Source organism: Sus scrofa, chromosome 7, assembly GCF_000003025.6.
Source record: "Sus scrofa isolate TJ Tabasco breed Duroc chromosome 7, Sscrofa11.1, whole genome shotgun sequence".
Classification (NCBI taxonomy): Eukaryota; Metazoa; Chordata; class Mammalia; order Artiodactyla; family Suidae; genus Sus; species Sus scrofa.
Window position 1 is genome coordinate 56,568,726 of NC_010449.5, and position 13,818 is coordinate 56,582,543.

A 13,818-nucleotide genomic window follows, 5' to 3' on the forward strand; every position below is an offset into this window, starting at 1 on the left:
TGCAAGAAGCAAGCAAGATGGAGCCAGGTAGAACGGCTTTGAATGCCAGCTCTGATTACCCTGTGACCAGAGGCAATCATATCATCCCTCTAAGCCTCAGTTTCCTCAGGGATTAAATGAGCCTAATACTTCCCCCCTCATAACTTTGCTGTAAAGACTTAATAGGCTGATAACAGGGGCTTTGCACATGATCGAGACTGAACACATATCAGTTGTTGACCTGGCTACCTGACATCCCAGGAGAAGTCCCCATCACCTCCTCCTCCCTAATAGGGTCTCAAAGGATTGTTTTTTTTTTTTTTTTTTTTTTTTTTTTTTTTTTTCTGGGTGCTAAGGAGGAATTTTTCCTCTTGGCAAGAAAGTGTTAAAGGCCCAGTCCTAGGATTTCAGCCCAGAGCCGCCCCCTCCTGGCCGCCTGTACCCTTGAATTATTGATTTACTTGCTCCTGGTGCGGTGCTGGAAGTCAGGCCAGGCTCAGAGTGCTGGACAGGGAGGCCAGTGGGCCAGGAGCCCCTCCTAGTTCATTATGGAAGCATGCTTACCAGGGACCCTGGCCCCATTCTGAGATGACGCCCAGACACACAGACTTCATCTGGACACAAACTCTACACTCAGACCACACTTTCTGATCCTCCAGCCTCCACACACAGAGCAAGTGCACATGGAAATGCACAAAGAAATCATCAGATGACACATACGCAGATACACCGAGACCTCCCCTCCATACCCAGACACATGAGGGCCCTGGGAACAGGCAGGAAAGGCACAGCATACATAGAGGCTCTCAGCACAAAGATACAGCCATAATGATAATTATCATAGTTAACATGTATTGCACTTACTATGTGCCAGATTTGTTCTAAGCCTTTTCCAGAGAATACTTTATTTCTTACAATAGTAGAGGTAGATACCATTTTTAATCCCCCATTTTGCAGATGAGGAAACTAAAGGTCAGAAAGAAAATAAAATGCCTGAGGTCATAGAGTGGTCCAGTGCAGACATACCCGGCCTCCTCACTCCTCAACCCCGTTTATTTACACTGACACATTATTCAAACGCAGCCTTGTCCCCATCCCGGACCTGCTCCACACACACTCAGCGGGAGTGCTGTTCAGGGCGCTAGTGGCCAAAGACGCAAGAAATGGCCCATTGGCACAGCGGTTGGTAAGCGGTGCGGAAGAACCAGACCCATAAGAAGACCAAACGTTCTAAACGTGGTTGTCTTGGAAGACCGACGGGGCTGCCACGTGAAGCGCTCAGCACAGCTGGGCTGCGGCGGGGCTCTCACTTGCTGTGCGGTGGGCCATTACCACGTGGCGAGTTCAGCTTGCACTGAGAGCCTAGCCCCAGCCTCTGCAAAGCCTCTCGCTGCGCACCTGGCTGCACCCATTTCCCGGCGAGCAGCCCAGAGCATTGGGCCAACCCACCTTAGGTTTTTAGCAGGAGGGCCGCCGAGAGCTCGGCCGCGCCCTCGGGCCAACGGGGGCCCGGCTCTGGGATTCCTGTGGAAACATTTTATCCCCAGGCGCCCACCTGCGCCCCACCCAGGCGCCCACCAAATTCTAGGCTCACCTTCTAGTGGAAAAACAACAGCCACCATGATTGGATAGGTGTTATTTATAATTCATGGACCAGTCTTTGAACCCTTTCAAACAAAACCCACAGCGATTTCTTTGAAAGAAAGAAATGCCTGGACTCGGTTCAGAAGTCGCGGGTTTTCTAAGGACCGACAAGCCACTGCACAGATAGTAAATTACCCCGCGAGCCACATTTGTTTCTGATTATTTGCATTGCAGTTGATTTGTGAAATAAAACAGAAGAGTTTATAAATACCGTTTATTCTGGAAGTGGAACACACACTCGACCCCGGCATTGTTCCTAGAAGGAGTTGTGCTATTCGGGTGGGGAGAGCATGCGGGTATCCGTGTCGAATTACACCCCCGCCCCAAATCCAAGTCAAAGCTAGAATCTGGATCCGGTTTGGATTTTCGGATTCTGCATTCTGATGTTACCCACCTAATTCTCCAACTTGGAGAAGTTTTCCACAGGCGGACTGGTAGGGACGTCTAAACAGAGTTTATCCAAACCTTTAACCTCTCTCTCTAGCTTGGACTCTGAGAACAAAGGCGCCCGAGAGGAAAAAGGTGACCGGCTGGACGGTGAAGGTCTTGGCCAGACCACCCTTCCGCCCAGCTCTCGTCCCAAGAGAGTGGATTTCCTCCCCCCCCCCACCCCATGAAAGAAGGGAGCATTTAAAGGACAGGCCCTCCTCCACTCCCCAGGTATCCATCACCCTGCTAGAGCGCGCCTGGGGAGACCGCCCCGCAAGTCCAAGGGGAAGCTCAGAGCTGCAGCGGCCCTGGAGACTGCTCAGCGGTGACGCAAGGTCGAGCGGGGATAGCCCGACTCCTGGTCAGAGTGAGGATCCTTGTAGATTTCAGAGGAGGGGGCTGTTCTCCATTGTTCACCCCGGGCCAATCAGGGTTGGCCCATTTCCTTCCAGCCAATCCCCCGTTACCCCCGCCTTCCACCCAACCCATCCCGCCCATCAGCCCCCAGGTCCCCAACACCTCCCCCGCATCCCCCGCGGTTCTGGGGAAGCTCCGTGACGCCACAGGTCCCGCCCCCAGCTCCGGCCCGGGGCGAGTGCGTGCTGACGTCATGCTGCGTGCGGGCCGGTGCGGAATCGCTCCTTCAACTCCGCGGGGCAGGAGGAGTTAGTTAGCAAAGAGCCGAGGCTGGGCGCGCGACCTTCGTCCTTCTGCCTCTGGCCGCACGCTTTGCGCACATCTCTTTTCTGCATGGTGGATATTATTTTTCATTATCCTTTTCTGGGTACTATGGGGGATCATTCCAAGAGTAAGTCTTTTTCTGTGTGTGTGTGCATGTGCTTAATATGCAATATTTCTAATGCAGAAGAATGTTTAGCGGATTCTACAAGTGGCTTCTATTTGACAGGACACTGGCAGGGAAAAAACAAAACGAATGCATTTCCCTGCAGGACTGCTTATCCTTTGGAATCCTGTTGTTTTAGCTTATAATTAAGCACTCTTTTTCAAGCCTGCTAGGCTGACCTCAGGCTGTGAAATCTGCTTCTGTTTTGCGCTAAAGCAATTAGGTTTGATTTAGCGATGTGGGATTTTTTTTTTTTTTTTTTTTTTTTGGTTTGCCTGCCTGCTTGTCTGTCGGCCTTTTAAATAAGGAAGATTTCCCTCGCTTGATCTGGGGTATTTAAACTAAGAAATGTCAAAGAGGATGAGCTGAGACCCCGCTGAACGCTGATGTGTCTGCGCTGGGATAGGAGGGAGTCTCTGTGAGAGGGAGTGTGCGGACGGAAATGCCTGAACATCACTGTTCAGTATTGATGGGGTGGCGTCTGTAGGGCTTAAATGTCTATTCACTCTTTCTTCTCACTTACATGTTAGCTTTTAGTTATAAGATATATCGATAAAACGCTTGTGTCCAAGTGAATGTAATAGCGGGAAAAAAAATTGAGGAGGGTGGGAGGAGGCAAAAAAAACCTTAACAAATTCAGAAGATTTTGTTTTTTCGTTTCCAATTGTCTGGATCTTTCGAGAGACCACTTTCTTTTCCTAGTGGTCTCAATTCTTGAAAGGGAGCAAGAGCGCAAGCGGGTTGGGTTGGGGCTGGAGCTGCCTCTGCCGGGGTCCGAGCAGCGGGGCCTAACGCGGGCCCCACGCCCTTCTTCGGCAGAGAAGCCCGGGACCGCCATGTGCGTGGGCTGCGGGAGTCAGATCCACGACCAGTTTATCCTGCGGGTGTCGCCTGACCTAGAGTGGCACGCCGCCTGCCTCAAGTGCGCCGAGTGCAGCCAGTACCTGGACGAGACGTGCACGTGCTTCGTGAGAGACGGGAAGACCTACTGCAAGCGGGACTACGTCAGGTGAGGCCCCGGGGAAGCTTGGGCTGAGCCACCGCCCGCAGGGGCCGGGGCTTGGGGACGGCTGGCCGCCTGCGCGCCCCCGCGCGGGGAAAAGGCCGCCCCCACCCCGAAGGCGTGCCTCCGCGCACCTCTGGGTCTGGGAACCCCCGGAGAGCCTGTCCCCGCGCCACCGAGCGTCCTGGCGCGCGTGCCCGGGCTGGGTAAGCAGCTCGGGAGGCGAGGCCGGCCGTAGGCCCCGAGCTGACACCGCCCGCGCCTTGGGCCCGCAGGCTCTTCGGCATCAAGTGCGCCAAGTGCCAAGTGGGCTTCAGCAGCAGCGATCTGGTGATGCGGGCACGGGACAGCGTGTACCACATAGAATGTTTCCGCTGCTCGGTGTGCAGCCGTCAGCTGCTGCCCGGCGACGAGTTCTCGCTGCGGGAGCACGAGCTGCTCTGCCGCGCTGACCATGGCCTTCTGCTGGAGCGCGCGGCGGCCGACAGCCCGCGCAGCCCCGGCCCGCTCCCCGGACCCCGCGGCCTGCATCTGCCAGGTAAGCTGCGAGCGCCCGGCCCTGTGCCGCCAGCGCCGGTGTGAGTGCATGTGTGTGTGTTCGTAGGTGGGTCCTTGTGCTCGGAGGAAAAGTTGTCTCTTGGGTATATTTCCACTTGTCAGGATTGTGAGGCTTTCTGGGTGAGTGCAGAACTGTGTGCTAGGAATGCGGCTGTGTGTTCGTGTGTGCCGGGGGAAAAAATTACATGTGGGTAAACTCGAGCCGGGATCGTGTGTGTATTAGTGTGTAAGTGTGTGCAGTGACCAGGAATATGTGGAACACAGAACTAGGAACAGGAAGGTAAATGACAACGGGGAATTTTAAGTGGTGACTTTGTCTAAGGGACTTGTACTGGGAATTTCAAGCAGAATATGTGTTGCCAGAGAGAAAAGATAGGTTTGCCTGGGTGTATGTGTGTAAGGAATACAGTTCTCAGCCTAGAGCTGGGCTCAGCCAGCCAGGCCCACCCGTAAAGACAGGCTCTGAAGGCTAACCACTCAACAAAGAGCCAATGTCTGCATTTGTCTTTTGAGGCCCAGTTTGATGAACAACTTAGCCAAATGTTTCTCAGCGAGGTAGAGGTAGGCGTGGAGTCACAGTGGACGCCTAGAAAACACCTCAAGGGATGGATACTTTGGGTCCTAATTATGAGGGCGCCATAGATGGGGGTCTCATCGTGTGGTTACCGGTAGGAATGGTGCCCCTGGCTGAGCAGTTAGCAGACCTGAGGCACCCATCTCTAGACCAGGTTGAGCCTCTGGGCGTTGTGTGCTTTAAAGTGCTCCCAGTCTTTCTGGTTCTCCCTTTACTTCTTTATACAATGAGGAAATTAGGCTAGATGGGCTATTTGTAAATATTTATCCAGACTAGAAATGTCTGGAAGATGATAGAAACTGAAATGGTTCGACTTGTATTCAAGGGTGTGTAGACCTGGTTGGGATAAAGGGGTGTGAAAGGGGATAAAAGCAGTGTTAAGTGCACCTGGTCTCCCAGGGACTCCCTTTTGTTTGTTGCGGGTTGCCGGCTGAGGGAAAAGGACCATTTGTACAGGATTTTCCTCCACCCGGGGTTGAGAGAACCCAAGGCCAAGAGAGGAGAGTGCCAGCGGCCGCGCACTCGGGCTGGGAGGGTGGCTGCTGGGCTAGGGAACCTGGAGCCTTGAGGGAGGAGACCAGGGGGCCTAGGAGAGGCACGAAGGAACTATCCAGGCCCTGGAGGCCCTCCTGAACCCCCGGCCAGGTCTTCAAGACTAGCGTTGCGGCCCTGTACGAGCGCCCTTTGAATCGAGGAGAAGCGCTCTTGGAGGCCACCCCCTCTCCCGTGCCCCGGGAGTGGGAGACAAGCTCCCTCAATCCCTGCGCAGTGCGGACGCATGGGGTCCGCATGGGTCACCTTCCCCCTCCAGAGTCCTGGGCGCGCCTTCTTCCTCTTCCTCTGAAACTCCGACTTCTTCCGGAGGGCTTCCCTCCTCCCGCGGGGCCCATTTGGGCATTCCTGGGGTCGGGTAATAGGAGGGGGCACAGCCGGTAGCGGCCACTCACGACTCGCGAGCAGGCCTAGCTCACAGCTCCCACGCCCTCCCTGAGCTCCCGGGAAGTCACTGCGGGGACCCCTGTGGAGGAACTGGGGAAGGAACAAAAATGCACGCCTTTTTCTGGGCAGGGCGAACGGATGAAAAGGGAGCCAAGACGAACAATAAAACGAAATAAACGGAATAAAAGAGAAACGAAATCGGGCCCCGGAGGGCTCGCTGGGCCGCCGCGGGGCGGGGCGTGGGGAGAGTGGGTGGCGGCCGCTCGCTCACCTCTCGCTTCCTTGCAGACCCGGGGTCGGGCCGGCAGCCTTCGCTGCGCCCACACGTGCACAAACAAACAGAGAAGACAACCCGCGTGCGGACTGTGCTCAACGAGAAGCAACTGCACACTCTGCGGACCTGCTACGCCGCCAACCCGCGGCCCGACGCGCTCATGAAGGAGCAGCTGGTGGAGATGACCGGCCTGAGCCCGCGGGTCATCCGCGTCTGGTTCCAGAACAAGCGTTGCAAGGACAAGAAGAAATCTATCCTCATGAAGCAGCTGCAGCAGCAGCAGCATAACGACAAGACGGTGAGGGACCGGGCGCTAGAGGGTACGGCAGGGTGGGGCCTGGGTTCCCGCCTGGGAATCTGCCTACCCTTTTCTGGGCCGGCTCTCGGGACATCCAGAGGGAACTGGACTCTCCAAAGAGCGTCTGTTTGTGCTTCCAGAGCAAGGTTTAGTTGGGGTAGAAGGCTCCTGAATTATTGTATCTGAAGCTTCAGGTCTTACCCCAGTGCCAGCATAAACCTGGGTTGAGGTCGAGGAGCAGTTTGGAGCCCAAGGCGGCATAGTTGCCAGCGCCCGCCAGTCGGGGCAGGTTATGTCCTTCTCTCCACATGACTCCGGGTTTGAACACTTTCCTTTGTAAAGCTGGAGGATGGGAAGGCAGGCCTCGCGCTGCTTCCCTTGCCCTGCTGACTTCCAGCAGCGAGGCTGGCCTGTGGTGGGACACGGAGTATTTCCAGTGGGGAAGGCGGGCTCATTCGGCTGCAGACAAGGGTATGCCTCCCTCAAACAGTTTTAGGCTCTAAATCATGTGCCAGGATTGAGGGCCCCAGTCTCGAAGGTGGCGCAAAACGCAAGACCTCTAGCGTTTCCCACCTCCACCTCTGCTTGTCCCCTAGAGCCTCCAGGGACTGACCGGGACGCCCCTGGTGGCGGGCAGCCCCATCCGTCACGAGAGCGCCGTGCAGGGCAGCGCAGTCGAGGTGCAGACGTACCAGCCGCCCTGGAAAGCGCTCAGTGAGTTCGCCCTCCAGAGTGACCTGGACCAACCCGCCTTCCAGCAGCTGGTGAGGCCCTGCCATGCCCGCCCGGACCTCAGGAGTCTCAGGGAGGTGGGGTGGCTTTAGCCCCTTAGTCAAGTTGGGAAGGGAGGGGGTATTCTCAAAGCATTGAGGGCTTGGACAGCCCTAAGCCGGTATGGCTGGGGGACTGGGTAGCTGCTAGCACACTCGGCCCATAATTTGCTCTAAACCAGGTCTCCCTGGGTTAAAGCTCTCTCAGGAGAGGTCGAGGGATTAACCAAACCGCCCCCCACCCCCGCCGCCCCATACCCCTTCTTGCGCTTGGGGACCTGGCCGACTTCAAGGGCTTGCTCCCAGCGGGTGGCCTGTCCCCAAGGGATATACCCCCGACTCGGAGCAGGCGGCCCGGGAAAACCAGCTCGGGCGCGTCTTCTTCACTGGCTCCTTCCTGGCGTCTCCCCTGCCCCAGGTTTCCTTCTCCGAGTCTGGCTCCCTAGGCAACTCCTCTGGCAGCGATGTGACCTCCCTGTCCTCGCAGCTCCCGGATACCCCCAACAGCATGGTGCCGAGTCCCGTGGAGACGTGAGGGGGACCCTTCCCCGCCAGCCCGCGGACCTCGCATGCCCCCTGCATGAGACTCACCCATGCTCAGGCCATTCCAGCTCCGAAAACTCTCTCGCCTTTGTAATTATTATTATTGTTATTTAAAGAGAGAGGACTGAGAGAAGCGGTCGGGACAGCTCAAAGCGCCGAGACGCAACCTGCTTTCACCAGACTGGAGAGACTTGCTCCGAGGACTTTTATTTTTACAAAACCCAAATTCGAGATTTACTAGCGTTAGCGGCATAAATGCCTTCTGCCTTCTCCTCTCCCTTGCTCAGCTGGGCCGCTGGCGCTCGGCGCCCCCCGCCTACGTGCCCACGTCTGCGTGGAGAACGCGCAGGGCAAGTCCCAAGCCGGCTCAGCCCCAAGCTGGCCCCCGCGGGCGCCTGTGCCCACCCCGCCCCGCGCTCCCAGGTGGCTTCGCCGGGTTGTAGCCGGGCAGAGGATTGGGGCGATCCAAAGGAACGGACACTCAATCCCCAAAGCGCATGACTGCCGGACAAGAGTAGAAACGTGACTTTCCTTGAAAATGTTTTAAATTATCAGTCGACGGAGGACAGAGTGTGTGAGCCTTTGCCGAACAAAACGTAAGTTATTGTTATTTATTGTGAGAACAGCCAGTTCATAGTGGAACAAATATTTTGATCATAATAAAAAAAATAACCCGATGCGATGCCGCTCTTGTGTGCTGTTGGCGCAGCGGGCGGGCAGGACGAAGACTGTGGGGGTTGGGACGTGCTGCGTCGAAAAAAAGGCTTGGCGGAGTCGGCCGCCTCGGCTCCGCAAGGGGCCCACAGCTCCAGCCCACGTGCCCTCGCGCGGCCAGGGGCGGGCCCGGCGGAGATTGGGCGCCTCGCGGGGGGCGGGGCTGGGGCCCGGCGCTCCGTACGAACCGGGCGGCCCTGGGAGGCCCGGGGAGGAGTTTGAGCTCCCCGGTCTTCCCGGAAGCCGGCCTTCTCCCCACTCTCCTTCCATCCCCCCGGCGTTTCACCGAGGGAGGCTGTGGGGAGACCTTGTTTGGGCGGGAAACGTGCGATGCTCGGATGGCAGCCGATTGGCTCGCTAACGCGAGCGGTTCCAAATCAGCCTTGCCTCAGATCCTGGAACCGGACTCAGCCTGGCGCCCCCGAAGGTCCCCTCGACCCTCACTCCGTTTTCGACCGGGTGCCCTCGGGCCCCTGAGCTCCTTTTCCCGCGAGGCTGGAGGCCCGAACCCCTAACCCTGGGGCCCCTCGCCCGCCTGCCACCGCGGCCCAGCCACCGAGCGCGAGGCCGGCCCGAGGGCCCCGGGGCGAGCAAGGGGGCCCTGACGGCTTGTCCTCCGCGCTGTCCCAAGAGTGGATGCGCGACGTGATCAATCTCGCTGCATTTATTAATTCCCCAGTCTAGACAGAGGAGAGGGCCGGGCGGCGGCTCCTTATCTGCATTTGGCATCACCTGCAAGCGATACACTGAAGGAGCTACAACAAGCCCCCCTTAGGATCGCGGCTGGCAGGGAAAATAAGTCCACCCAGAACCAGTCTGGCGTGTCCTTGGTTTATTTTCTTTCCAGACCCGAAATGCAGGGGGCGGGGGATGGTCCGGGTGGGAGGGGGCTGGGAATGGCCCCTGGATATGCAGTGCCCAGGTCACTTGGTGTGACATTTCAAACCCCTGCGACTTGTTTTCTTGAAAACTGGCTTTAGTGATCGCAGGAAATAACCAAGAGATACTGAATCTCCAGCAGGCCCCCGGGCTAGCACAAAAAAAAAAAAAAAAGGAAAAAAAAAAAAAAAAAAAAGAAAGAAAACCCGAGAGGCTCAGGTTTTACCCTTCACAAATATTTAACCCTTTGGCAGCCTGGGACAGTTCTTTTCCCAGATCAGCCCACACTTGGTGGACTCAGGAAGTTGCTTGCCTACTAGTCAATCCACTGCTCTGGAAGAATCTCTGGCATTAGGTTTCCTTGTCTCTCAAGTTAAAAAACCGGCAAGTTATATTCTTCTTTGACCAGGAATCATCTTGAAAGGGGGCAACGCCCTGGACGAGTAGGGGATAGTTGCCATCTTAGTGCCTGGTAAGGAAAAATGTGTCTAAGGGGGCGTCTGTGGCTGCTGGATAGAGAAGTTGGTACCTTCTGTTAAAAAGCCTTGGGCTGCTTGAAGGAGGCCACTGCAGGTGTTGAGCAGAGCTGATGGCAGAATTCCATCAGCGGGTTCCTCCCCTTCCCCCCATCAGAGGCAGTGGGCTGGGAGACAGGCTGGCCAGTATTGAAAGAAAATGGGGAGGAGGTGGGAAAATCAGGCCACTTTTAGATTTTACTTCCTGAAAGTCAAGGTGATGCTAACACAAAAATTAAAGAGAACATTCCCCTTCTTCAGGGTTTAGGAAATGGTGCTGCAAACTTAGAGATAAGGAAAGAGCTATGTAGGGTTAATGAGGACCAGCTTTACCTCTCAAGTGCCCAGAAACGGTTTTAATAATCAGGGTTAGGCTCTTTGAGGCTTCGTTCCCTTAACTTAGACCATTCCCTCCCAAACAGAAATATAGATATTTCCTTTTACCTTCTGGCTGGCCATTGGATAGGGGGATAAATGTAGAAGAAATCTTACTTCCCCAAACTTTTAATTTTCCAGAATATTGAGTTTTGTCATTTTAACAAGGAAATAACAGGTTTTTGCACTTAAAATGTTCTTAATGATTGTTAATTAGCTCTGAATTTTTGCTTTTGACTGCAGTATTTTAATGATACAAATGGAAACATCTGCCTACCTAATTAGTCATCTCTTCCCTTGCCATCCATAGAACAAAAATCTAATTCCTCTTTATAATGTTTGTATGAGTTTGTTTCTGAATATTGGGAAATTACTCAGACCAAAGTGGTTGCTGTGTATTAGGAGACCTGTATCTATCTGTTTTGCTGGATAAAACATCACAAGCTCTTCTCTAGTTTGTTTCTAGCCCAGCCCAAAGGGGCGCATCATTTTCCATGTGGGTTTTCAGGGAAAGGGTTTGACTCCGAAGCCTTATTACAGTGGTCCCTGGTGAGGTGTCAGGTCTATGGTTGGTTAGTTACATTAATAAATATCAGTTTTACTGGTTCCTAGGTCATCTTTAAACATCTTTTGTAATGCAGTAGGGATTTTCTTGTAAATTAAATTACCTGTAACAATGACAAGTGTTGTGTTTTATGCCTACTGAACTTTTAAAGTGAGATACCCAGTTGTGCAGTAAAAAAAAAAAAAAAAAAAAAAAAAAAAGTCAGTTCAATAAAAGAGGCCATAGGTGGGAAATGGGAGTTTATTTAACTAGATTCACTTTAGGATAAGATTTTTTCAGAAGATTTATCTAATAATTTGGATAGCTCTATGTAACTGAGGCAGGGAAGTGATTCCCAAAGATGGAAAAGTTTATTGCTATTATACCACAAAATTTAATACATATTGAAAGGCTGTATAATTCTGGGAAATTCAGCGTCCCTATGGCAGTATTCCCAAAGAACTTTAATTTTTAATGGGTTGTGGAATAGAAATCAGCTTTTTAGTTTTGAATATGAAATAGCTTAAAGCTTAGTTTTGTCAGAGTTGCAAATACTGGGTTTAAATGAGACATTGTCTAAGATTGTTCTCTAAAAAATGTGAGATTCTGCCATGCTGTCTGGGGGAGGGCATAAATTGCCACACATTTAGCTAGCTGTGCTTTCCCATGCAAATGTTCAATAAAGAGAGCAAGAGAATTAGCTGAATAGCAGCGTGCTGGAGAGGGAAAACAATGAATGAATAATAAACTATTTGCAGAAAAGTTCCCAATGGAGTTGTGATAAAAGCAGGAAATTTAGAGAGAGTTTATTAAGCTGATGTAAGGAAGATTAGAGGCTTTTAAATATGCGTCTGATTGATGTAAAGGTAAACTTTCTTCAAGATACTGGGATTCAGTGCAATAACGAGGATTGTGTGACCAATTACAGGCTAGCACCTTGTTGATGGAGACTGTGCATGGAAGATGCAGATAAATGGAGCTAGGCTGAGAACAGTAATGGGAGAAAGGGCAGAGAAATATTCCATTGGGATCCAGATGTGGAGCGAGGTGGGGAGTAGTTCAATTTGTAAAGCAAGTTTGGCATCCTGCAGAAATCATGCCACAGAGGCTGAAGTGCTAGGTGAGTCCATCTTTTGGATCTGGGCAGCGCCTGGTGGAGAAGGTTAAAGGCTGGGAGAGCGTGGGTCAGGGAGTGAGGGGAGGGACAGTAATTCTGGAAGACTGAGTTTCCCCAGTGGGAAACAGGACACTTGAGATGGCGGTGTCAGTGTGTAAGGCAGGAGACCCCTGTGTTCCGGGCTGGGAACAAGGAGAGGGAAGTGGAAGAAGAGGGATGGTAAGGAGTAATCCCTTCCCAGAGTATTGAGACCCAAGAATTTAGAAAGCATGGCAAGGAGCTCTGGAAGAAGTGGTGCGGGTGGCTTCCTTCCTGTGGGAGGAAGGAAGGATGGTGGAGGTGGCGAGGTCTGGACCTAGGTTCAGTAGGGGCCAGGTTCAAGGTTCGGGATCACAGCGCCTCCGACAGCTTGTAGGGAGGGAGAGGCTGTGGAACTCGACAGGAAGCGGCGGCCTAGAGGTCCTGCTGGGAGTCCGGGGTGACGAGCCTGGTAGAGCTCCCGGGAAAGCGAGCTTGCCGCCTAGAGCGGGAAATTCGGTTGGGCAACGGCGTTGGGCATTCAATTGTCGCTGCTCCCGGGCCTCGGACGGCTTTTTTCTATTTGGCTTAAATTCTGGGGTTTAAAGCCCGGGCGAAATTGTGGCTTTTGCCCCAGCTGTACCCAGTCACATCGTCAGGTTAACAAGCGGGACCCAGCAGAGGCTTTGCGCTTTGGCCCAGCGGGTCCACCTGTGGCCCCTGACTGAGCCTTGGGAAACTGGGGACGTGGTCCCTGCCCCAAGTAAATGCCAGTGGGTGGCACTCGCCCTCGCAAATTGGAACAGGATGTGCCTGCGCTCACCTGCTCGCCGCGCTCTCCCCGCCGCGGGAGAGTTCATAAGTCGTAAAACCCAGGGGAATTAGAGCTTAAATCACTCGGGCCCGGCGGAGAGCGCATTAAAGGAGAGAACTTGAGACCTACAGAAGCTGCGCGGGTCGGGAATCACCGAGGAGCCCCCGGCTCGATCCTCGAAGGCTCCCCAGCTGGGTGGAGCCTGGGTTTGTCTCAATCAAATCCCCTCCCCTCCTGGACAACGGGGCCAAATGAGACCATTCAATTAAATGTTTAATTGCGAATTCTGGTATGGTTTCTGTAAGGTTAATCACAGCTGTCTCAATTATTTATGGCTTTTTGGCACATATCCGACCAGATAAGAAGCATATTCTAATTGTGAAGCGTCTTGCAGGAAATCTTATAAATATTTGATTATTCCTTTCAGCTGCAAGGGTTCTGGGTCCAAGCCCCAAGACGCGCGGGGCAAGCGGGATTCGGGAACTCCTCTTCGGGTTGGGGCTCCCCGGGCGGCGGCGGCGGGCACGGAAGGAGCCGGCCGCGGACACCTGGCTCTCTGCTCTCGGGCAGCGGAGGGGCCTGGGTCGCCAGCCGGGAGGAGGGCACGGGAGCCAGGGCGCAGCCCTTCCTGGGGCGCGGCGCTGAGCCTGGCCGCGGCTGGAGGTGTTTCCGCGTGCGTCGCGGAGGGGGTCCCACATCCGGCGCCCCCCACGTCGAATCGCCGCCGGAGCCCCGGGAGCGGGCTCAGCCGAGGCGGGAGGGGCCTCCCGAAGTCGGTTCCAGTGGCCCAGGGCTGCGGGCCCTCAGCCCGAGAGCCCAAGACGCCAGGGCCATGGAGGCGGGAGCACAGAGCGCACCGGCATGCTCCCCCCCCCCCTTTTTAAATCGGACCTCTTTATTTTCTATTTTCAGAGAAGCGAAAACAATATACGTAACTTGGCAGCCTTGTGAGGCTTCCCCCAAAAAAGTGTCATGAACATTAGATAG

At 54.2% G+C, this 13,818-nt stretch overlaps 1 protein-coding gene across 1 annotated transcript; it reads left to right on the forward strand.

The window, feature by feature from the left end:
• Positions 2,627–11,103, forward strand: ISL2 (ISL LIM homeobox 2). The gene is made up of 6 exons (XM_021099017.1): positions 2,627–2,860; positions 3,716–3,905; positions 4,175–4,437; positions 6,259–6,542; positions 7,139–7,306; positions 7,731–11,103. The coding sequence occupies exons 1-6, from the start codon at positions 2,803–2,805 to the stop codon at positions 7,845–7,847; spliced, it is 1,080 nt and encodes a 359-aa protein (XP_020954676.1). The 5' UTR covers positions 2,627–2,802; the 3' UTR covers positions 7,848–11,103.

What these genes read in the sequence shown, in the direction of transcription:
- ISL2 (XM_021099017.1), top strand. Translation starts at nt 2,803, where the DNA reads ATGGTGGATATTATTTTTCATTATCCTTTTCTGGGTACTATGGGGGAT. An exon ending in TGCAAGCGGGACTACGTCAG is followed by an intron (nt 3,906 to 4,174) that starts GTGAGGCCCCGG and finishes TTGGGCCCGCAG; the next exon opens with GCTCTTCGGCATCAAGTGCG. An exon ending in CCGCGGCCTGCATCTGCCAG is followed by an intron (nt 4,438 to 6,258) that starts GTAAGCTGCGAG and finishes GCTTCCTTGCAG; the next exon opens with ACCCGGGGTCGGGCCGGCAG.